General features: G+C 37.4%; 1 protein-coding gene across 1 annotated transcript in view; it reads right to left on the minus strand.

Annotated features, from left to right (window-relative positions):
• Nucleotides 1-1,158: 1,158 nt before the first annotated feature.
• Nucleotides 1,159-26,181, minus strand: part of Smp_172270 (carbon catabolite repressor protein, putative) — a gene marked incomplete at its 5' end in the record, with an annotated part of 35,716 nt that continues 10,693 nt past the window's right edge. Inside the window, 8 exons of the mRNA XM_018791892.1 lie at nt 1,159-2,140; nt 4,191-4,665; nt 5,093-5,238; nt 6,831-6,985; nt 7,416-7,573; nt 12,039-12,101; nt 21,739-21,849; nt 24,133-24,396. Coding sequence (XP_018644997.1) covers nt 1,735-2,140; nt 4,191-4,665; nt 5,093-5,238; nt 6,831-6,985; nt 7,416-7,573; nt 12,039-12,101; nt 21,739-21,849; nt 24,133-24,396 — 1,778 coding nt within the window. The 3' untranslated portion in view covers nt 1,159-1,734. The remainder of the gene's footprint in view (nt 2,141-4,190; nt 4,666-5,092; nt 5,239-6,830; nt 6,986-7,415; nt 7,574-12,038; nt 12,102-21,738; nt 21,850-24,132; nt 24,397-26,181) is intronic.

A 26,181-nucleotide genomic window follows, 5' to 3' on the forward strand; every position in this document is an offset into this window, starting at 1 on the left:
GGTAAGTGGAATAGTAACTCTTAAAAGTGGTGCACCTCAGACGACAGTTTAAAGTCTTCTATTAGCTTAACTGATCAGAATTATCAATAGGCGATACTAAATACGTTCAAAAATGATATGCTGTTGGTGTTGAGAGTTTCCGACAGCCGTCTGGTTTAGATAAATCAGACGATTGATTCAAAACTTGATATGTAAAAGTTAGTATCAATAAAGGTTCAGTAATACACATTAGTCGCAACAGTCATCACGAGTGCTACACCGATGTTCCACGATGGAGTAAAGCTGTCAACAAGATTTCGTCTGTCATAGTCTCTTTGTAGAGCATTCGTGAAGTGATATCGTACCTAATATAGGTTACTGTATCCAAGCTGATATTCCATGCATCAGGGCAGTTGCTGATATACATAAGTGTGTTCCAACCTCTATTAAGAGAATAATTTACTTATTTATTTATGTAGAACATTTATTGTTCGCTTACTTAGGAACTCTATGTCCTATTCATTTTATTTAACACAAAAACATTGGATAACGTAGTCACCAATATTTCTATTTTTACAACCCCCCCCCCGAATAAATGAACATTCATTTAAGATTATATACTTTTTATATATTATCGTTCGGAACATACATCGACTACAGCTATATAACGAGAGATCATACATGTATAGTATAACTCGACAAAATTAACTACAACCCAGAGTAAGTACTCATTTGCAGAACTTTGAAGAGGATACAAAAGAATACAAAGCAGGAACAGAACGGAACTCTATATAGATATAAGGTACTGTATAAGATATAGACGTTTTGATTGTATCCCAAAATCAGAATTACAACACCTGTGAGTTAGAAGCAAGGATAACATTTGCAACCACTGTTAGTGGTAATACTGTCATTACGACAGTTGTTATTTTTTAAATACAAGTAAGGCTGCCTGCAGATGGAAATATATATATATATATATCGTAAAAGCTGAAGTGGGGCTTAAAGTGTGAGTGCAACTCTATAAAGTGAAAAATAAGTCGTAAAGCAAGGAAAACTATAAATGAAAAGACAACTGTATTCTACTAGGTAGTCGAACACTGTAAGTATATGGTGTTTGTGTGCGACACCTAAACAGTCAACTGATAAACCGAAAAAAATGTGTAGAACAACAATTTTCGCAAATACGCTCATAGATTATTTACAACAGTGGATTCTTTGAAAAATTATAATGAATTAATTAAATGGTCGGTCGAATGGGAATAAAAAGAATAAGAAAAACAAACAGTACATACAAGAATAAGCTGAAGTACACCAGTTTTATGTAAAGCAGATAACTGACAATATTATGTTAATAATTATATAGGTTTTCTAGTATTCAATAATCATAATGTTAATACGTACAACAAATATGAAGTCTATAACAACTTTTTTATCATATTTGGTAAAACAGCGAGTCTCCGTAGTAACAGAAACAGTTAATAGTGTCAATGATATAAGGGAAGTAAAAAGAACAGGGTATTTATTAACTTGTATAACAAACACCACTAATGATAATATGACGGCTATATTCAAGGAGTTTGGGAACTAAGAGTATAATGCTTTTTAAGAAAGAAGACTAGATCTGCACGAATGCATCGACACTGGGAAATATAAACGCTAATATATTATCTACCATGACGAATCAATAAAGGAATGTATAAATCAATCAAAAAACCTGAAAGATAACGGTGGATAGTACAGGACAGGGTATGGTTAGTGTTCCCGAGATTTGTTATGAGAACTATGATGATTAGCTGAATTAGTATCTACAGAAAGAAACCCATTTGAAGCAAGCAAACGATCTTGTTTATCTGAATATGAATGGTCGTTATTACCACTATTATTGTTGGTGTTTGCATTCATATCCTCTGCAAACGTGTCAGTTTCAACAGTACATCGATTTTGAGGTGGATTTACATAAGATGCTGTTAGTAAATGTGTTGGCATCAGTTCCAGCTCAACCAAAAGAGCAAAGTGATCAGAGGGAATATGAACATGTGGACAACCAAGTATTTTCTTTTCCTGAAACCATGGTTCATATATTTGGTCTAAACTGCCCAAAAGCCGAAAGTGTTGTCGCGTGTATAAAACGTAATCTATCATCCCTTTAAAATCATACCTATAAAAGAAGATAAACATGATTTTCAAAAAATTGCTAAGTACTATTCTTGACGTAGAGCAAACGAAATCTAAGTACTTTATCATCTCCAAGAAAAATGGTACCTTACAACAGACCATTTGTCTTTTGTTTCGAATGAAAAACTAATCATCTACTCAAATTTGTTTAACATTGGGTTCATTTCTAACGTATTCATAGGATTCTTATACTTGATGAGATATCCCTTCGTGAAATCATTTGTTTGGTGAAAAATATTTGATAACTGAAAGACATCCGGTTTGTAAGTTATTGGCATGGGAGAATATCCTTTATTGTTAAAAACCAAGTGAATACCACTGACACTCATAACGAAGGAAATATAGAATTTTCATCCAATCACTTTGTTTGATTTTAAAAGTTTGTCTTTCTGAATTTAATTGATAACTGACTGCTATTAATAATGCGCTTTTTCAATTGCTGTATCCATCGAATTAGTGCTTTCAATCTCTATACATACTAAGGTGGCATTTAAAAAAAAATTAATGTAGTAGCTTACTTCCATTGTCACTATGTAACATTCATTTTGAATCCGAATAATAGGGTCTAGAGAACGGTTTTTACCGAATAAATGTTTCGCCCTTTCCCTTCCTTAAGTTACATCTGGGACAGATTCAGGACATTGATAGCTACACAAGTCATCCTTCCAGAAGGATTACCTCGATGACATGTTCGCGATTCACATTTTCCATACCCTGATTGGTTGTCGTCACCATTAGTCAACTAGCTTTATATTATGCGTCTCAAAGTTATTAAATGATACCATAAAAAGGGTTGTTCCTTCTCGAATCCGATTTCTTCACGGGATATAAATTTATCCTGAAGGTCCCATCTTCACCCCTATTGGCATGTAGACTTGCTAACGTTGAAGTGTTGTTGTATGACAGACGCCCGATCTATTCAAGTTTCTAGAAGTTGCGTCGTATTAGAAGAATCCTTAGTCGTTTTAAATAGCGTTTACCGTAGGTTAAGAGACCTGCTTAAACATCTGGACTACCTGTTCCTGTCATCTAGATATTTCACAAAGTTATCTAATTTCGTTTGTTTTAATACATCATTATGGCTATTAATCACACAACCTATGCAGTTGCGTTTCTGAAAAGTGTACAACTTTTCGCTGTAAAGGTTACAAAAGGCCTAATCAAAAATATCGTGTTTGGTATATGCAGCGAAAGGAATGTACATTATTCAGATATCGATTGACTGGACTGATAACTTCTAACTGGCGATCACTCAATATTTATCGTCAGGATCGACCAAGAAGTAAAAAACGGAAACTTGTTGAAGTACTTTGTGCTGAGAATTCTATATTGTACCATAAATATAATATTGAATAAAGCTAATAAAACCCAATACTTCACTAGCTGTCGAGATATAACAGTAAAGAAGGAAATTCAAGTTAGTCAACACGTAAAATTTTGTTAAATGGATATTTCCATAACATCGGTAATTTGAAATTAGTACTTCTACCATCCTTTACTACAAAAGCTTATTACAACAGTTTCCCCAAATATTAGTTTATATAGTTAATACTGGTCAATACGAATTAGCAAACATGTAAGGACGAAGGATTACATCAGTCCACTTATTTTAAATTAAAACAACATAAATGTGAATAAATAACCAATAATAACCCATAAAGTTAAGTAAGATATTGTTTTAGTCTATCTGAAAATTGCTTTAAAATGTTTATATGGACTAAGAAAAGATGTTGTCTTCCAGTATTTGTGATTATTGTATGTAATGAATCTCCTTAAAATGAGATGGATACGTAGCTACAATAGCTAGACGGCAATGCAGTCAAGTAAATGTGACACTGATTTCGGTCATGTAGAAAATATTCTTAATCCGTTAATCTTCCTAATTATTCTAATTTATTTCTGTTTCATTTGCCACCAGGTGGCAATAGCCACAATGAATGAACCAGAAAATAACGGTTTTAAATATAGTAAACCATGAAAACGAATTGGAGACAAAATAAACAGTGAGTTGGTAAATAAAATGCGATACTTACGTAAAATTTGTCAAACACATGCCCTCAGATTCTCGATATGCACGATTGAAAGTAAAGCGATGTCTTAATGTGTTGCCATTTGTCGCCCATTTCTCTAAAAGCTTCCAATCTTTGAACATATACTTATGACCATAATTGAGAAAATCACTGTGTGTCAGTGACAAGCTGCCGTTAGTCAAAAATTCCACTACACCAGACTCAGGAAGAGAATTTAGGTCACCACATAGTATAACAGGCATATTCGCCGCTGGAGAAAAAGGACCTGGGACAGGTATTTTAGACGATAAAGGAACAGAGCGCGACAAGGTTGGTGATAACTGTTTGGCAGCACTTCGAGAAGTTTTGAGAAATTGGTCAATATACGCCCATAGTTCAGCTGTCCATAAAATTGTTTGGATTACCTTTACATCGGAATGTTCGGGATCCCAGTGAATATGGCCAGTCGTTACACAAAACTGGCGTCCACCAGTACCATCTACAACAAAATAGAATTTGTTACAGTGAATAATTGATGAGAAATCGATACATAATAGACGAATATGAACCACAAAAGCAAAAAAACGAATCGAGGAATAAATTAACCAACAAATTAATAGAAAATACAATCAGTGAACGATCAGTAAGATCTGAAACTAATGATTTTGTACTGACAAGAAAGAGTTTTACTGATAATTAAGACGACTGAACACAAATTGACGCATCTAACAATGCGATCTGATAATTTCACCTCTATCCAATATCCTGAATGAGTTTTTTGTTTTGTAAGGGCTGTAATTAGTGTTAAGGATAATAAAATTTTCAAGTTCCACTAATATATGGCTATAAAATATGCAATCGACGAGAATAAGAACAAAAGAAATCAAATAAACTTGTCGAAACACAAAAAGAACATTTAAGCGTACCAGATGAACTCTTCGTTTCGAAAATAACACCGACAGCAACGTTATCGCGCGCCATCACACGATTAAGCATTATTGGTGTGGGATTTTCACACATGCTTGTGCACGAAAGCATAAACTCATGATGAAATTCATGCAACTTCTCAAATCTGAAATATATATATTTAATTTATGGTTAAACTGAAGAACTTTAATCAATAATCGTATACACTAATTTTTATCAATAACGATCTACATCACAGATCTGTAAGTAATTTATTTAGGTAACGGATTAAAATTAAACACATGTTCATAAACAGTTTATTCATAAGGTGGGTATCCAAGTTAGAAAAACTGTAGCCCTGATGCAGTCGTAGGAGGCGTGAAATGTTTGATATATAGTAGAGCTGAATTTGTATGAGTGAAATGTCAAAATAGTTAGATATGGTTGTTTGGATAGTTACGGCCTTGTTTCCTATTGAGCGCAGTTGAGCTTATTGGTATTCTGTAAAACTGTAACCGCTCGCCTTCCTGTATGGTTTGAAAAAAACGTTTTGAATGATAATTTTATTATTAATAAAGACCTGATGGTTATTGAAAATAACACGTACCGGTATTGCAGATTCGTTTTTGAGAATATCAAGTTCTAAAGGATTATAAGGTCTTTTTGTGCAGCTTAGATGTTTTCTGGCGCGGTTCATGATGAGTCTCTGATATAAAAAAAAGGTAACACCTAGAATGTCCTAACCTGTAGACACATTACTGTGTCGAGGTAAAAGGAAAATTTTCTTTTATTCAAACTAAAGCATTTCAAACAGTATTGGTTATTTTACGAAAAGTTTAACACTAAATAGTTTAAGGATTTTTTGTGTTTCTTCTATTGTAACTTGTTGGTATGGTGGAACTACAGTCAAAAATCCACTTTTCTACTGACTGGGAACATTACAAATATATCACTATTTTCATTAGTAACAATTTGTTCAATGCTCAGTTTATTTAAAATGATCAAATCAAACTTTGGTAATGAAGGTGATAAAATGTACGGTATTCAAAGGATCTATAGAGAATCCCAAACAAAAATGTTGATTTATTGACAATTTAGCTTTTTCAGTAAGTAAACACTGTGGGAAACTTAAACCATGAGCAACCAATCAACATTTTGATGAGTAAGTGAGTTACATTTTCGACCAAGGAATATTTTTTAATAACATAAAATGAAGACAGGTAATTAAGGAATAATCGCACAGTAGTAGTCATTTGTTCTACATTTCTGAATCATTAGGTACAAAAATATTTTTATCGATAACTACGCTGAAAGAGTGGATAAGCATTATCATCAAGAAATGAAGATCAACATATTAGCGAGAATTCTACAATCCATACTGCTAAAATTCCAATAAACCGGGAACTTTCATTAAATATTTCTGAATTAAAGTTTGTAAGGTTCTATCACTGCATAACTCCAGAATTTGTACAACTAGGATTTCGAGGCAATCTACATAGCTACCAAATAATAGCTTGAAATATACTACAGCCATCCATACTTGACCTTATCTGGACGGTACATGAAGTTAAAGATCCTAAAAATGCTCACTGAACGTGAAAGCTGAATAATAAGTACAAAGTTAGTAATGGATTTCAGGTTTGTGTTTTGGCGAGGATATAAGTTCATAATTGAATAAATATGGTACAGAATAGATCAAGAAAATTCGGTTACGACCGAAACGAAATATAAAATCACATTACTGACAGTAAAGCTCACTTATTTGTCTGCCAAAATATTGCACAACCATCAACCTTTTTGCTTTCTTTTAATTCCATTGTCCTTCTTCTACTTTTCGGTAAAAATACAGCATCGTAATTAAGCTTTTGCAACTCTGGTTTGAAAACTTCTTCAAAGTGATCAGTTCGCAACTCCTAAACAAAAATATTGTATTCAAGGACTTAACAAAATTATAATGACGAATCAAGATAGGAAACTATATTTCTCTACTCTGAATGTATCGAGAATATATATATGCATGCATTTAGACAGCTTACATAAACAATGTAGTTGAAACCCGACAGATCAATTACAACACTCAGCATCCGTACCCCATCTTTCAACACAGACTAAAACAGCCAAGATTTCAACTGGTTGAAAACTAACTTTACAATGAGTATATGTTTATGAAATTTATGAGCTATTTAAGTACTGTAAAACCTGTAGTGAATTATGATAGATACGAACATTAAAACTGCTCATCATTGAGGTACAATTCACTAGTGCTTTTTTTTAAGGAACCGTGAAAACTTGTCACAATATAACCTCAATCTAAGTAAGCAGTATAGAATACAGTTAACTAACCTGTAGACAAATAATATTTGCATGATATATACGTATTTCATCAAGAATAGCTCTTCTCCGATAGTCCCAGTTTAAAGCCCATGAAGGACAGTATGGATACATAAATGGGGTTGCATAATTTGGACTAAGCAGATTGTAACACATAAGTGTAAACGCAACTAGATTAAAAAATTAAGGTAAAGTAACTTCACTTGAGTTGCATTAGGATAATGAGCAACTATAATAAGTATTATATTTAAAAATTAACAAATATTTCACTCCTAATGACATGTTTGGTTATTGACACACATCAACCACAAATAAAGATTTACATTTAAGAAGGAAACTTATCCTGAACAATTGTGCACTGTCGCATGCGGCGTTTAGAAGTCCTAATGACTTTTTAGTGTCTTTACCAAACACGACTGTCATCCGTAGACTTTAAACAAATGAGGTTTCCTGGTATAAGATCAGGCAGTCACCTCCGGCAGTATATGTATGACGGAATAACATAAAAGTAAGAAGAGTAGGAGATTTTGATCTAGCTAATTCAAACGAAAGTTTTCCGTAGGCTGATGTTCGATGAATAGGGATATTCCGGTAGAAAGTCTTGATTAGTTTTATATACTTCTTTAACGGAGTTCAGTGCGACCTTCAGGGTAGTAGATATGGCTACAATATGACATTGTTAAGCAGCCGTAAGTCCCCAAATCAGATGATCTATGGATGAATAGCCAGCTTTGAAACTGGGATGAATCGCTTGTGTTTGTTGTTTTGAACCGCTAATTAAGCATCAAATAATTGTGGAAGCCACTGTTTTGGCGAAATTAACTTATTCGTGGTTGGCACAATACGACTTGTCTTCTTTTACAAACTAGGAGTAAGAGTGACAGCAAGAAATTTGATGTAATTACATCTAACACCTAAACTGTAACTAAAACACTAATCATTCTTACTGATAATACCAGGCCATTAATTGTAAAGACCCTAGACACCAACCCTTCAAGATCTACCGCTTTTCATCGCCCCAAGTTAACTTTTGCGTCCTCTACCTCACTAAACGTTGGAGGCTAAAAGTCGATACCACATTTATGTTATTGTTGATTGTTGAGTAACTAAAATGGCTGGAGGTCAGTCGAAACGTCACCCGGATTGTCCCTCCTTGTCATTAAACCTCCTGATTTGAAAATAAATCACAGTTTCACTAAAGACATAATTTTTAGCCATCGTAATAGACAATCTACAATTTCATCAATCAGTATTAGAGGTCAACATTTTATGACTATTCTTATCGCTGCTGAACTCCGCCTGTAGCTCCTATAGAGTTACCGCCGGTCCCAAGCCCGGGTAAAGGAGGAGCGTTGGGCATGGGGTTAGCGATCCCATCCCGTAGAAAAGCTAACTCGCTAAAAAAATACTAGCCAGAAAAAATAATTCGAACCATGTAAACTCTGCCTGGGAGTTGAAGGAAGAATTATGACGCCTCATGATGAAAGCCGAAATTTTTCGGAAGTCACTAGGCCTATGCACCTTCTAACAACCAGAGCAACACTTTTCATAAATACATGGAACGTCCGGAGATACAAATAGGCAGTACTCGGAATCAGCGAAACCCATTGGACACAAGCTGGACAACAAAGGCTAGGTACAGGAGAGATGCTGCTGTACTCCGGTCACGAAGGGGAAAATGCTCCACACACTCAGAGAGTTGCTCTAAAGCTGTACAGAGAAGCACGAAATGCAATTGTAGGATGGGAATCTCATGGATCCAGGATAATCAAAGCATCATTCAAAACAAAGAAGGAGGGGATCACAATGAATGTTATCCAGTGTTATGCCCTCACCAATGATAACAACGGCGACAATAAAAACCAGTTCTACGAAAGGTTGAAATCAATTACAGCGAAGTGCTCACGAAAGGACCTCACCATCCTGATGGGAGATCTAAATGCTAAAGTCGGAGTGGACAACACAGGATATGAAGACATAATTGGACGACATGGACTGGGAGAAAGGAACGAAAACGGTGAGAGATTTGCAAACCTATGTGCCTTCAATAAACTGGTCATAGGTAGCACCATATTCCCACACAAGCGCATACACAAAGCTACATGGATCTCACCGGACCACACCACAGAGAACCAGATTGATCACATCTGTATCAACAAAAAATTCCGAAGGTCAATGGAAGATGTGAGGACCCGGAGAGGAGCTGAAATAGCTTCAGATCACCACCTGACTGTGGTTGCCAAGATGAAACTGAAGCTAAAGAAAGACTGGACAAACAGCACTACAAAGGTTCAATACAGCCTTCCTTCGAGATACCGACAAGCTCAACGAATTCAAGATAACTCTCAACAACAGGTTCCAAGCTCTACAGGATCTACTGAAAGAACAAGAAACTACTTTGGAGGACAACTGAAAAGGGATAAAAGAAGCACTAACTTTGACGTTTCAGGAGGTTCTGGGTTGCAAAAAACATCATCATAAGGGATGGATCTCTATGGGAACCCTGGACAAGATTCTAGAAAGGAAGAACAAGAAACTAGCAATTAACAACAGCCGAACACGAGCAGAGAAAGTCAAAGCACAAGCAGACTACGCAGAAACAAACAAGGAAGTGAAGAAAAGCATTAAGGCCGACAAAATTCCGCCCATCGTCCAAGACGTCGAGAGATGTTAGTGATTGGCATCCCGTCATCCTTGTAGATTGTTTCACTCACACCAGACTTCTTGCTGCCAGTGGCTCGGATGAGTTGGAAGAGCTCCCGAGAGTTACCAGATGAAGCTACTGCTTCCAGCTCATTAGCACGCTCCGACCACCAGGCTTCTCGGTCCTTACGCATACATACATTAAGGAAATCAACAACGTGCATTACAAGGGAATCCTTAACTTGGAATCCGGAAGGGAAGCGGAAAAGAGGAAGGCCAAAGAACACATTGCGCCGGGAAATAGAAGCAGATATGAAAAGGATGAATAACAACTGGAAAGAACTGGAAAGGAAGTCTTAGGACAGAGTTGGATGGAGAATGCTGGTGAGCGGCCTATGCTCCTGCACGAGGGGTAACAGGAGCAAGTAAGTAAGAGTAAGTTATCTCTGCTGATCTTTTAATCTGTCTCCCATAGGGAAAACAGGTAAGATGTGGATATTTATTATTCATAATACAAACTCAATAAACAGAAGTCATTGAGAAATGTTGCACAAATAAATTATATAGTTCTGATCGGTTATTATATGATTTACTAGACAGTTGTAAAGCTAGAAATACTTTACAAATGAACTACCGTGGCAGCTACCAATGGAATGTTATGGTATCTACTTAAAAAATCTGATGTAAGTTTCAGTGTTTTTTAGTATCAACTTAAAAGATCATTGAATTTCTAATAATACATAGTTGATATAAGTGTATCTTTGTTATAACTTGTGGTATATGTGCCCTGTTAATGTATAACTTGATAATACCGCCAATTAGAGATCAGCGATTTATCGATCGGACCAATTACGCATAAAACCCGTGCGAGAAGTCTAGAGTACTTATCGGTCCTGCTATCTGCCTAGCCCAGTCAGTTAAGTCCAGAACACCAATAACAGCCTCCGCGGTATGAATCATTATATTTCAAGCATACCGAGCTTATATACCAACCAAACTAACCACATCGTACCATAATATAGAAAATAACATTTGTACAAGATTCAGCCAAAAGTAGCTGTGAATATGGGGAATAGTAATTAATAGACTGGGTATAATTCAAGAACGGTAAATCACATAATAATAGTTCGTAGGTCAAAATAAAGCCTATAACAAGAGGGATGCGAATATGAATAGTCCATAAATAGTTCTCAAAAGTTACATTCTTAATTCTTATCGGGACATAACAATCTTCTTTGAATTAAACAGATACCAAGATAATTGTTAGGATCAAAGAGTTATAAAGAAAACTACAGGCAGGAAAAGGCTATAATATCCTTAATGTTATAATTGTATTTTTGCTATATAAACGACCCAGCTATTCCTATTGCTTAGTATTCTTATACGATGACACTCGACAAGACCCCAAAATCAGAACACGTTGAACAGGAACGAAATTATATTCAGAATAACAATGGTGAGTGAACAGCAATCACTGATTTGAATAACGTTCATATATTTATAGTATATACATAAGAAGCTTCTAGATTTTTCTCCAATAATTTGCCAGGGCTGATTGGTTTAGAATTAGCCAATCGGCGCGCACCATCACGATCATGCACATAACATGCCTTAATCCGGTTTATTTCCCGCTAACACTTAACTTTCGGTTTTAGGAGAAGTACAGGAACCTGTACTTGATTGATGCGTTGCATTAATCAACGTTAAAATTCTAAACTTATTATTTATTTGGATGACTTTGTCAAAGCTAGGCAGTAGTACTTGCAATTGCATTTAAGAATATTGAATTACATTAATCTAGCCATGTTCGTAGATAGCAAAAACAAATTAAATTGACAGAAATTACTGTCATTCCTACTGTGATGATAAAAAAGTGCACTAGGATAGAACTGAATGGCCTTAAAGAATATTATTGTAACCAGAAAAACATAAATAAGTACAAGTTCTGAAACAAACAATATGATACTTTAAATAACATTTGTAAAGACTCACAGCCATCTTTGCTTGGTTCAGCTAATCGTCTCCATTGTCTTGGAGGTGGTGAGCTATGAACATCTAAGATACGGAAAGACAAATACAAAGTTTCTATACAGTTTAGAATGCTTGTTTTATAATTTCAAAAGCGAGTGTTATGAAACCCAATGAAGTTTTATTTATCTGATAAAACGAGTGTATATAATAGAAGCAAATTGACAGACACAATGAAAGTATATGAGCTGTAAACTACATATAAGTATTTAGCTAATTTCCATCGTACTTCTGTTTGTACAGTGAAGAATCAGGTTTATTTTCACATCCTCAAAACTTGGGGTTTTAGAAAAAGTAAATGTGTTCACAATTTAAGTCAACATGCTTCTGAATCAAATCTACTTTATCTCTTAAAAGTGAACTACTTTTATCTATTCCTCAATACAAGATGGTTACTCGTGCTCTTATTATCATTACAATGAGCTGCATTTCCAGCCGTGAACTTGAGATAAACTAGTTACGTATCTTTCATCTGTTGAGGAAAGGTAATTTTAGGACCACTATAATTAAATTGGTTAAGCATGACAGCTACTAGCACAACGAGTTTTTTAAATCACATGATCCCAGTGAGTACAGACAAAATTGACTAGGCAATATACTAGTGAAGTATTACAAGAGCACAATAAGATAAATATGTAGAAATCTAAGTTTAGTCATGTTCCTAATGTATACAAGTAGCACTGATATATACCTATTCCTGGAACAAAAATCTTTATATTTCAGTAGTCGCATGCTTACTACTCCGCCAACGGTTATAAGTCTGCTTAACTCCAAGTAATCTTGAAGTGTCTGTTATATGTGATGCTTTGTCATGAATATATACATATATAAAGCGAGATAACTTACAAAAAAACCCTGGGTAGTAAAAACTGAAGACCAATCATCCAGAACATGTGTCTGCTGAAAATATAATTACTTGTCCACTTATTATATTAAAGAAGCAAACTTCTGCAGTTTTAGATAGCGAAATAACGTTTCTCAAAATATAGTAGGAAATAAGTTCAAACAATGCAACGATATCACTCACGATTTCTCAGCTGGTCACAACGAACAAAGAAAGTGCGTAACGCATTACATACATCATGATTTCTCGGAAATGGTGTAGGTTCGGGAATACATACCCACTGATGTGCAGAAGATAATGATGCATTAACGCATGAGCTGAACTGTAAATGATCTGATCCATTTATACTGCAAATATAGTTTTCCTCATCACAGATACGAGAGAATGAACTAGAAAACCTAACTGTTGTATTACAAACCATACAGATATTCTGGTCAGCAACTCTTGGTAAGAGTTTTGAACCACGTGTTTTATACGCAGTACATATTCCAAACTTCGTATACTGTTCTGAATATCTTGATAGTGAGTAATAACTATAGCAGTACTTACAAAACACATGCACACTCCCTACTGAAACATGAACCAGCAGGACAGATCACAGACGATAAATCTTGACCACAATATGTGTAAGCTCCAGGAAACAGAATGCGGTAATGTTGGAAAGAATAACGAGGTGATGGTAACCAAGAAATATACGACGTGCATGAATTTCCGCAGAGAATGTAGTATAGATTATTATAGTTTCTGAAGCTGTTCCATGAGCATAAATCTAGGTCTTTGTATCCCACTCTACAAGTTTTATTGCGACTTGTGATAATTTGTGAGTTATAATGATTTAGATGAACTAACTTTTTAGAGAGTTTGCAGCTAACACTTAATTCATTAGCGACCGGTGGCAAACACTCAACAATTAAACGTACATCCTAATCTCTTAAGCCAACAAAAACTCCAAAATTATCTGATGTCCAAGCTGGATTAGGATACGCAATTGCATTAAAATATTTTGAACGGTTGGAAACATTTGAAACTTTTTTGGAAGGATGATGTCTCTACACCGCATAACTCTATGACAAAAGCATTCAAGAAGAGATGCATTGCAAGTTGTATCTGGACTGTGAAAATTGAAATGTGATGAGACACGTACAAAATTTTTGATGCCAGGATAATGAAAATAGCTTTGCTGATATGGACAAAAATGAACAAGTGGTCAGAAGTCAAAATATTAGGATGTGAAGAAGATCCTAAAGGTATCGTGTTGATGTAATTTTTGATGTACAGTCTAGTACCATTTAAAAGCAATGAGGGGATTTTATGGGGTACCGGAAAAACAGTTGAATTATTTGAATACAAACTTTGATGAGTGCTTCGAGATCCTATAGTCTTAATGTCTACCAAAGATTGTGAACTTCGGAGTCTCGATGAAATTGAACAACTGCTTTTTAATACCAGTAGACATATAGACGTATGAGCTGATACGAGTGTGTAGGACCGATGTTTTTTAATTATTTAGGTGCTGAAGAACTGAATACCTTCTCGCCTTTGTGAGGTGCGGTCATATCCTGCGTCTTATTACTAAAAACAATGGAAGTAGTTTGAGATGTTTCAGTACATATGCTTGGTGTACACTTTTACACATTCAGTGTGAAATTCGAACAACTTATACAAGGCACATAAGGCATAAGTGATTTTACAACTAGGGACGAAAGCCAATGCTTCTTCATAACAGATGTATACAGCAACATCCCTTTTGTTGATGAGTTTTTATTGCCAACAGACACGTTGTGTTAGACAAACTGTTGCAGAAAACTAAAAACTTTTTCAATAGATGAGAAAAACTGCTACGATGAGTAGTATTGCTTTGATTCCCTGAATTTTTAAAGAAGGCATTTTCTTTTGGTCGATGACAAATTAAATCGTTAATTCCGGTGGCAGTGTAGTGAACTGGAACACACACTCGTCCCCCCCCTTTAAACCAGTTGTTCTTGAAGTGGTTCTGCTCGCTGTTCCACTTTCTTCTTTCCTGTGGTCTGTGCCACGCTCTCCGTCAAAATGTCGAGTCTGCGGCGCACTGACCTTTATAGCTCCGTCGACCTGCTGGGCCATCAAAATCCGACGTACACTCAGCACCCGGGACTTTCAACACCTGCGTTTCAGCGACCTGCTGTGCCAGCTACATTCGATGTCCGCTCAGCAGCTGCACGTCCCGCCGCTATTCTTTATTGACAGCACCCGCCACAGCCAACGCAGCCCCGCCAAATCAAACCACTTGACGTCATCTTTCGGCACCAGACCGCTCCAACTAGCACCTCAGTTCCAGGTCCGCAACGACGTCCGCACAACAGCACCCTTCCCCTTCCTGGTTGTCAGAGACACCAAAGTAGTGAACGAGAATACAAATGGGGATGATCGAATGTCTCTGAACACAAAATTAAAGAACAACTTGGTAAAATCTGAGAACCATACAGTAAATACGTAATTTACAAAATGTCAATCAATTGTCTCAAACTTGACTATTCCTTTTGCAGATATCAGTCAACCATCTCAGACTTCATTGTTCCTGCATTTCCATACTAACTCCTTTCTGTTCCCGTTCTTTCCTTCTTGATCTTCTGCTGCCAGACATTCTATTCCTGATTATCGTCATGTCGATATAAATAACACACACCACAATAGCAGCTCCATAGCACTGATTCAGAATTGTCAACAATAGAAGTTTATTCAGAAATGGGTTATTTCGAGAGGAGACCGAGAAGTTGATTATAAGCAAATATAGATGTAATAAATCAGTCCCTCGAACATTTCTTGGTGGAGTAAGAAATAACCAATAGCTACCTAACAGGTAAAAAATATTTGCGATTCGGTTTAAACGATAGTTAAGTATGTGGTATAACAATACTTGAAATAGTATACCGTGGAGATTAGTTTCATGATGTATGACTTGGTTATGGCATCCAGAGAGCATGCATTGAATTTGGTTTGAAGCACGTTCACTTACTAAACTTAAAAACACCAAGGAGAGCAATTTTGTCTCAAAAAGAAAATTTCGTCACGTATGGTCGGAGCGTAATAAAAAACCTCACTTATGAGATGTTCTATTCAGAAACAATCCTTAATTCATCAAAATTTTCAGCATAAAAAAAATCTTTTCTTTATATATAGACTGAGAAAAATGTTACAGAAAAGTAATATTCAAATACATTCAGATGAAGTTCCGATCAATTGAACATGTAATTTATATAAGATTATTTAATTTTAATGTGATAAAACAGGATATCAGTACTGCTGCAACAAGAAAGCACTTTCCATCCCGAATGACATGGTTGAAGTAAACTATGGGTATATCTGCCATATTTTATGAAAATTAGATAAATGTAACAAGACTAGTAAATCATCTGTAGGTTGTATCCACAAATACCCTGGTACGGTCGAGAGTGGTGCGCTGCCACCCTCCCTCACGAAATGCTCTCACATGGCCACGCGTATATAGCCTCTGTCAGGGAAGTTCTACTCACTGCCTTCTCGTGGCATCACTGTTGTTTTCGAAAGTGAGAGGACGAAAAGTGAATGTCCAGCGCTTTAACCGGGCCAGTGGACACGGAGAGTTCACCTAGGGGTGTTAGAAAACCCTGATTCCAAACCAATGGTGCACATGGACTCAAGTATCTCAAGGGAACAAATGACGTATGAACCAATTGTTGGTCACCGGCTACCATGAGACTGCATCTCCTCACGACGCTACACTGCCTTGTGGGTTAGGCCTTTAGGTCAAAGGCTCGGGGTGTGGCCACCTAAGATAACCACCTGCTTCAGTCTCGGCATCCGGGCAGTATCACAGCCCTCACACAAATAAATGAAATAATGATTCCTACTGATATTCCTATTCACGCTCTCACTAAATGCCAGACAATTTACATTATTATTATTATCATTATTATTATTTACCATGTCGCTTATTCACTCCCTTTTATTCCCAACTTGTGTATCCTTACTTTTCAACTTATGCAGCAGCTCGCTCATGGTGGAAACTCTGTTCTATCTAAACGATCTCCAGTCACTGTCTGGTCGAAAGTAGATGCTTCCACCGATTACGAATACTGAACCAGTCTTTCTGAAACCACGTACGCCGTTCAAGCTGGCTTCTTTCAACGTCCGTACACTAATGCAGATCGGACAACAAATAGGGCTGGCTATGTCTTTAGAAAGTCTTAATATCGACGTTTGTTGTCTATCCGAGACCCGTATTCAAAACTCTAGTGAAGTACTACAAATTCGCTCTCCATCTGTCGCTTCGAAAAGCTTGTTTCACGTGCGTTTATCCGGAGACCCTGTAGCATCTTCGTCTGGTCTTGTTGGCGTTGGTGTCGCACTAAGCGCTAGAGCTGAGGCAGCACTAATCGATTGAATCTCCTTTAACAGTAGGTTATGTGCTGTTAGATTAGAAAGTTCCATCAAAGTGAGAAGAAACCGGCGTGAGAAACGGTGTCTTTTCGTCATCTCCGCCTATGCCCCGACAGATTGCAGCCCGGATGTAATCAAGGATGAGTTTTACCACCAGTTAACAGTTCTTCTCCAGAAAGCGCGTTCGACAGATATCGTAGTATTAGCTGGAGACTTGAATGCACAGGTCGGGCGTCTAGGCACAGAAGAGAGTCGTTTAGGTGGCCGATGGGGACTTGTTGGTCACAGGACAGATAAAGGAGACTGTCTACTGCAACTGTGCACAGACCACAACCTGTTTCTGACTAGCACTAACTCCCGGCACAGTCATCGCCGATGTGCCAGCTAGCATCCTCCCTCTGCATCTCATGCCTGGACTCAGATTGATCACATTGCGAACAGCTACCGCTGGCGTGGTTGTGTACAAGACTGCCGCTCCTTTTGGAGTACCTATCTGGACTCTGATCATGCCCTGGTCTGCGCCAATCTCACCTTACTTTTCAGTGGCCGACAAATTTACCGTCATCAACGGATCGATGTTAGTAAACTGGCTGCAACTTCTGTTGCAAGTAAGTATCGAGCGAAGCTAGCTACTAGGCTAGCTACCATCCCACCAAAAAGTATAGATGAGCATTGGTTGCATCTTCATGACGCAATGAAAATGGCGAGTAAAGTCACTTACGGCTTCGCGAAACGTCCCGCTTATAAGCATTGGGTTTCTTCTGGCTCCTTACAACTGATCGAAACCCGTCGGTCTACTCCGGGCGACCATGAGTTTGACCACAAACGAAGGCTATTACGCAACGAAATTGGGCAAAGCTTGCGTAAGATCCGAGAAGCCTGGTGGTCGGAGCGTGCCAATGAGATGGAAGCAGCAGCTGTATCTGGTAACTTCAGAAAGCTCCTTCAACTCATCCAAGCCACTGGCAGCAAGAAGTCTGGTGTGAGCGAAACAATCTGTGAAGATGACGGTATGCCAATCACTAACATCCATCAGCATCTTGGACGATAGGCAGGAATCTTTGAAGGACAATTCAACTGTCCTGCTGCTCCGGCGACATCGATCAGATTGTCCTGCCCTCCATGTCCTGTAACGACCGATCCACCAAATGAGGCGGAAGTCCGCACGGAACTCCAACTCTTAAAGCGCTACAAATCGCCGGGCTCAGTCGACTTATCACTGGCTCTTTTTAAAGACGATGGTGACTTTCTGGCTAAGAAATTGACTGAGTTGTTAACAAAGTTCTAGGAGCTGGAGAGTGTTCCAAAATTATGGAACGAGTCGATAGTTAACCCTATCTCTAAAAAGGCTTCACGTCGTCGCTGTAACAATTATCGGGGTATGAGTCTACTTTCGACTGCGTCCAAAATATTGAATTGTCATACTTCGTAGACTGTTTAATACCACATCAAGATTGACTCGTGAGGAGCATGCTGGTTTTCGTTCTACTCAAAGATGTCAGTCAGTCAGCTACAACGTAGGACCAGACACACATATGCATCGGTCCAAGTTGTCATACCTCATTAGCACAACAAGATCAACACCAAATTTACAGAAGTAGCTAATTTAGTGGTGGTAATATAAAAGAAAGATTGTATATAAGGATATAGTACAGGAAGACAGATATGAAGCAGTTTTAATCTCACGGTTTAAGGGAAGACAAAGATTGTATACACCTGCGCCATTGTGATCGATTCTGAGCCATGACACACAGACTCTATTGACAGTGTCTCTTGACATTAGGGCCACTCTCGATTCGTTGAATACGACTGTTCTCTGGGATTGTCTATTGAAGAAGGGTGTGCCTGAGAAGTTCATTAACATCTTAAAGGCCCTGTATACGAACACCTCAGGCAGAGTGAGGGCATACAACCACCCCTCACCATTGTTCCATTCAAGCAGTGGGGTTAGACAGGGTTGCCCAATCTCACCATTCCTCTTCAACTTTGCCATCGATGATATTCTGGAAACAGCTCTGATGGATGTAAGTAATGGCGGTGTGGATCTGCTGCCTGGAGAACGACTTCTCGACCTTGAGTATGCGAATGATATTGTCTTACTGTGTGATCATGCCCAAAGCCTGCAATCCGCACTTAATCAGTTGGCAATCAGTGTCCACAAGTATGGCATGTGCTTTGCACCCTCCAAGTGCAAAGTACTCCTACAAGACTGGCAGGATTCTCACCCTGTACTCACCCTGGATGGTGAGCAGATTGAAGTAGTCGAGAAGTTCGTGTCTCTAGGTAGCTACATAAGTGCTGGTGATGGCGTGAGTGATGAGATCGATTCACGTATAATGAAAGCCAGAGCGGCTTATGCCAATCTGGGCCATCTTTGGCGCCTTCGTGATGTTAGTCTGGCTGTAAACGGTCGGATCTACGACGCGTCGGTGAGATCAGTTTTGCTCTATGCTTGTGAAACTTGGCCTCTCCGAGTTGAGGATGTTAGACGCCTCTCTGTGTTTGATCATCGTTGTCTCCGAAGGATTGCTGATATCCAGTGGCAATACCATGTTAGTAATGCAGAGGTTCGGCATCGAGTGTTCAGGCACAGAGACGATAATTCAATTGGTGTCACCATCTTGAAACACCGACTTCGGTGGCTTGGACATGTTCTACGAATGTCGTCTCAGAGACTTCCACGTCGTGCATTATTTTCCGACTCTGGGACTAGTTAGAAAAAGGGGAGAGGAAGTCAGTGTATGACATGGTGTCGTGGTGTGAAAGAAAGCTACAAAGGGCTAGCTTCTGTTGGTCCTTCACGACTTCCTGGTTGGGGTCCGAGAGATGGTGCAACACAGTGGCTAGAGACGTTATCAGATATGGCTCAGAATAGAAGTCAGTGGCGATCCTGCTGCAACTAATGCTCTTTTTCCCTTACGATTCTCATTGTTTTGTGTGGCGCATATATATCTGGTGCCCCTTTGTACCAATATTTATGTGTTCACATAAAATAAATAAATATGTATCCACAATGGGGACTATAATATACATCATCCACAAGCTTGCGATTTCCCACTGGAATATTTACGTGATTAAGAGAATAACGGTATCGTAATGCGATCCATAAATAACTGAAAACTGCAATATTAATCGATTTTTATATGAAAATAAAGTCTATGGAACGATGGGAGAAACTGTCGACTTATGTTTGTTTTTCTACGTTAAGCATCTGTCCGTCTTTCTCTTTCAATAAACAAATATCTAGAACAAGTCATGCTATCCAACCAAAACTAGAAAATAAAACAGACAGCAATTCAGATCAGTTAAACTAGCGTTCTCACGATAAGGTTATATAGGATGGACGAAAAGAGAAGTGCTCAGTGACGTTCAAATAAAAAACAAATGCAGGAGAAATTTTTTGGAAAACCTAGGAATAGTTTACAACACGACACTGGTAAAAGCTATGATGTTTTACACGAATCTACCAATGTAACACAACAGCAGAAATTCAACCATTTCATTTAATCATTCTTGTAGTTACTGTTTTATTGATGAAAACAACTAATCTGAAAAGTTCCCATCACTAACTGATATTTTTTAAATACACACTAAAAGTTAGGAAGTTATAAACAGTCGTGGAATGATTCCAGGTAAAACACTCTTGTAACCTGTAATTAATATTTTGTTTTATCACGTTTAAATGAGGAAGAAGCGTCTACTAATTAAAAGTTACAAATTCTATAGAACAGGTTATTTGTGACAACGCATAAAATAACAATCTTGACAGGAGCTCATATAATATAGTTTTCCCATCTGTTGATAGTAATTTAACAGCTCTTAAGCGTTTATGTTAACTCTCTTATACCTGAAATCTTTATACAGAGTTAACCAGCAAGATAATAAACAACCTCAGTTTAGCTATGTTTCAATCACGTGATGCATATAATGCCAAATTGATTAGTAAGCTGACACTATTTGTCAAATAACGGTACTTCTAACGATCATGGATAGACTACTTAGTGAACACAGGCTTTGTATATATATATATATATATATATATATATATATATATATATATATATATATATATTTCATTAGTCAATAAACAGAGGAAATCTCTCGAAATGACTTTTAATAGTAACTTAGTATACAGAAGTAGTAGCTAGATTCATGTATAAGAAAAGGAGGGAGATAGAAGAATCAGACGGTGGGACAAAAGAGAATAACTATTCATAAACCCAATCTCCTCTAAACGATAGCTAAGTTACATTCTGTTACTGTCAAACCTTGCTGCAAACACGCATTCTTAAACAGTATGGTATTTACCGATACTAACAGCGATTATGCTTAGAATATTAAAAGTACAGCAACAGAAAAATAATAATGAGATACCGTTTGGCAGTATGAGAATGAAATTAGTTACAAAATTAGTTAACTAACTGTAAAGATAAAAATAATCCATATAATAGCGAATCATGCGTCGGATATTCGAGTCAGAACCATCACCATACATTGAACTAACTTCAGCACTCAATGGATTATCATTTAAATCTAAATGAAAAATGATATGCACGAAAGATAACCAATACACGTTTAAGATAACAAAAGAGAATAATAGTGATAAGTAAACACATAACAGTAAGGAAAAATGGCAACGACGAAAATATTTTTTTAAATTGACATTTACGGACGATAAAGAATGAAGCTAAGATTAACACATGGGAGTCAATAGAATCATGGTACTTAAAATATGATGTACCACCCAAACAAAAATCACTTAACAATTGAAGCCTACATAAGAATTGCAACTTGCATCAACTTTATCTTCGTAATGAATGACAAGAAAACATATGGTTGTGTTGGATTGAGACCCGCGTGATCGAGTCGTAATTATAAAAGCAATTGTGTTTTATGATATAAGTGCTGATTTATTTGCCTAGATTTCCTGAATGGGGTCAATAATTTTTCCTGATAAATAACTCAGTAACAGTGAGATCACGACCGATATAGGTATTAAAATCCAGGATATCGTCTTCATGCGCTCACTTGCTCGATACCCAGTGCAGAACAAGAACACAATAGGTGGATGAACTTCTGTTGTGTGGTTCCGAAAGTTCAGCTTTTTTCAGTATCCACCTTCTATCAGCAATCTTAGATATGAAGGTTGAACTGTTAAGCTACAGAAAATCAGGACGTTGTCCGTGAGATTTTATAACTCAGACACTTTGTAGAGGACATAACACTGTTAAACGAAAATCTAGGCTATCCGCAAGAAAGGTCTTGAACAAAATTTGAAAATGCTTAGTATGACCCTTGCATTTAGTTGTAAAAGAATGTTCCAAAACTGATCTACATCGATACTAAACGGTGAGGTCAGGAAGTGGGTGAGTATTAGTATTATCTTTTTTTTAATTTTAAAATGTCTTCACTTGTAACATGCTTTTCAGTTTTATAACTCTACAGATAAACACAATAAGTAAAAATTACAAATAAACAATAATTCAAGGTTATATTACGGTTGGTACGTGGTTTAAATCAAACTCTGACATTCTGTTTGCTATCAATTTGGATATACTGCACTGAGGTAAAATGTTGTCAGCTACCAACCGATCGAACAATACCCACCTCAACATTTGATCTTATCTACGATAGAAATAGGTTGGAAGAAAGCTAGAGAGCCCAAATCAAGAGTTGATATTAGTCCATAAAAAATGCCTGTTGAACTTAGCTGTATTGGTAGGTTCAGGCTAACTACTTGGGACCTGCGTAATATCTTCGCTCATTGGTTAGAGACACTGGTTGAGATGGCTTAGAACTGATAGAAGTGACCTAGACCTAATCACTCATTTATCTTCTTTGGAATTTTGAGTTTCCATATTCCTTCATATAGACCATCTTTTCATCCCTTTTTTACCAGCATTCTCAATACTCAGTCTCATCCACTATTGGTGATATCCGTAGTATTATTTCGACTTTTCTAATTCCATCTCGTCATACTAAATTGGTATGCTACCCTAAACCGACGCATACTTTTCCAAGGCTCTACAGTGATTATGACTGATCATTTTTTTGATGCTCTACCAAGCTGAGTTTAGCAGACCAATAAAATTAGGAGATAAATATTTGACATTTCTATTCGTCTGATTTATTTACTATGCTAAGCTTTAATGTACAGGAATATTTAAACAATCCCTTCCAAACTATAGTTGGTTAAAGCCCTAGAAAGTTTTATTTGTGTAGAGGATTGGGATGACAAAACAATTTTTGTGTTGAAGATCATTTACGTGATAGTTTGACCATACAAAAACTAAATTCAGTCATCAGAAATATTTGGGAATAAATCAGCTTGTTTGAATGAAGCATCAAGTATCCAACGGGGTTCTCTATGTCACCTCAAGATTCGTAATTTGTACATATATAGTGATAAGTTACAGAAATTATGTACGGTGTACAGAATTCTCCCTTTAATAACCAAGTTACTGACGTTATAACTGTTGGATATACCCAAATCTGAGATTACAATAAATCGATCGGGAAACCATGAAAATTGCTTTATTTCAATTTTATACCTCAGCAACAAAACATATATTGATAAATACTTCGGAATAAACTTTGCATTACTCTTCCTAACTAGACTTCAAGATTGGCCATGAAAGAGACCGACAAATAATCGGTGGAAGCTGAAATTTACGGAGCACTAATCAAAATATGACTAACTAAAGTTTAAAATCCGCTTAATGGTAAGTAAAAACAAAAAACCTAGAGCGATTATTTCTTTATACACTGATCTATATATTTATTGATGTTAAAGTAAGAACAAATTTTGTTACTTACTGAAATGGCGTAAATTAAGCAGTCTGCCTATTTCGGACGGTAAATCGACTATTTTGTTATCATTTAGAATAAGTGCACGCAACTCTGTAAGGTCACCGATAGTCGACGGAAGAGAATGAAGTCTGTTACAGCTAGCGTCCAAATTCACAAGGTTTACTAAGTTCCCAAGCTCTGCAGGTAATCGCTCCAAGTTATTGTTTTTGATGACCAGGGTCGTGATATATGTTAGCTGACATAATGTCCCAGAAAAGTTCTTTACAGGGCCTGTAATAAACGTGACAAACCATATAATAAGTAAAACAATAACGAACAGACTAATCATACCTAAAAATTGAATTTTTTAACATAACCGTTGTTCCACACTCACCTTAAAAGTTTTTATCTAACTTATAGTTATCTGTTCGGTTCAGAAGTTAATGACGCAGAATAGAAGGAATACTGAGAGAAGCTACTAATTATTTCAGATATAACAACCATGAGATACCCATGTGGTGGAGTTTGTGTCATTAAGGCACGACTGATTTCGGATATTGGAAAATTAAACTACAAAAACGTTCTAGGTACCAGGAATGTAGAGGCATACGGAGGTCTAAAAAATAGCAAGGGAATGCTATACAATGTAAATGATACTAACATTTAGACCAGTTGCAAGACATAATGGTACCGAGTAAAGTTACCTACTTAGACAAGCCCAGGAATAATTAATTGGTTTCACGTGGAACTTCACATATTACATTATGAATGGTAGGGAGAAGTGGTTAAAGCGATCGGCTTTTAACATCCTACAAAATACGTTGATCTATAAGGCTGGAAAATATATCATTGTGCGATAAAAAAAACTCTGGCCCGAATCCCAGTACATAAACTATTGCTTGGTGAGTTACATTGAGTGTAAGCATCAGCACTCTCCAAGCGCGTTCCGAACTTCGCCAGCAACAACGTAGGACCAGACACACATATGCATCGGTCCAAGTTGTCATACCTCATTAGCACAACAAGATCAACACCAAATTTACAGAAGTAGCTAATTTAGTGGTGGTAATATAAAAGAAAGATTGCATATAAGGATATAGTACAGGAAGAAAGACAGATATGAAGTAATTTTTATCTCACGACTTAAGGGAAGACAAAGAGTGTATACACCTGCGCCATTGTGATCGATTCTGAGCCATGTCACACAGAGTCTCCAACCATTGGTTACGATAGTCACGCGGACCCCAACCAAGTAGTTTGCATCTACCGACATGGCTCAGACTAGAAGTTAGTGACCTCAAGCACTGATGGCCCGTTTTGGTTTGGCCGCCCCTAACTCTCTTCCAACCATTCCCAATACTAGTCAGCATAGTGCTCCCTGGTAATCGGTGTTCAGGCATACGTAACACGTGGTCCAACCATCTCATTCGATGAAGATTCACAACCTCATCAACTGATTTACCATTATTTCCTAATAGCCTGCGTCTAACCTCACTATTACTTACCCGGTGATCCCAGCAGACGCGAGCAATATTTCTAAGGCATTTGTGGCCAAATACTAGTAGTTTATGAGTATCTTCTACTATTAATGGCCACGTTTCGCGGCCGTAAAGTAGAACAGAGCGAACTGCTGCACAGTATACTCGTCCTTTAATTGACAGGCGAATATCAGATTAGCTATAGCCCCCAAATGCCCTGGTACGGTCGAGAGTGGTGCGCTGCCACCCTCCCTCACGAAATGCTCTCACATGGCCACGCGTATATAGCCTCTGTCAGGGAAGTTCTACTCACTGCCTTCTCGTGGCATCACTGTTGTTTACGAAAGTGAGAGGACGAAAAGTGAATGTCCAGCGCTTTAACCGGGCCAGTGGACACGGAGAGTTCACCTAGGGGTGTTAGAAAACCCTGATTCCAAACCAATGGTGCACATGGACTCAAGTATCTCAAGGGAACAAATGACGTATGAACCAATTGTTGGTCACCGGCTACCATGAGACTGCATCTCCTCACGACGCTACACTGCCTTGTGGGTTAGGCCTTTAGGTCAAAGGCTCGGGGTGTGGCCACCTAAGATAA

This window comes from Schistosoma mansoni (genome assembly GCF_000237925.1).
Source record: "Schistosoma mansoni, WGS project CABG00000000 data, chromosome 1 unplaced supercontig 0034, strain Puerto Rico, whole genome shotgun sequence".
Classification (NCBI taxonomy): Eukaryota; Metazoa; Platyhelminthes; class Trematoda; order Strigeidida; family Schistosomatidae; genus Schistosoma; species Schistosoma mansoni.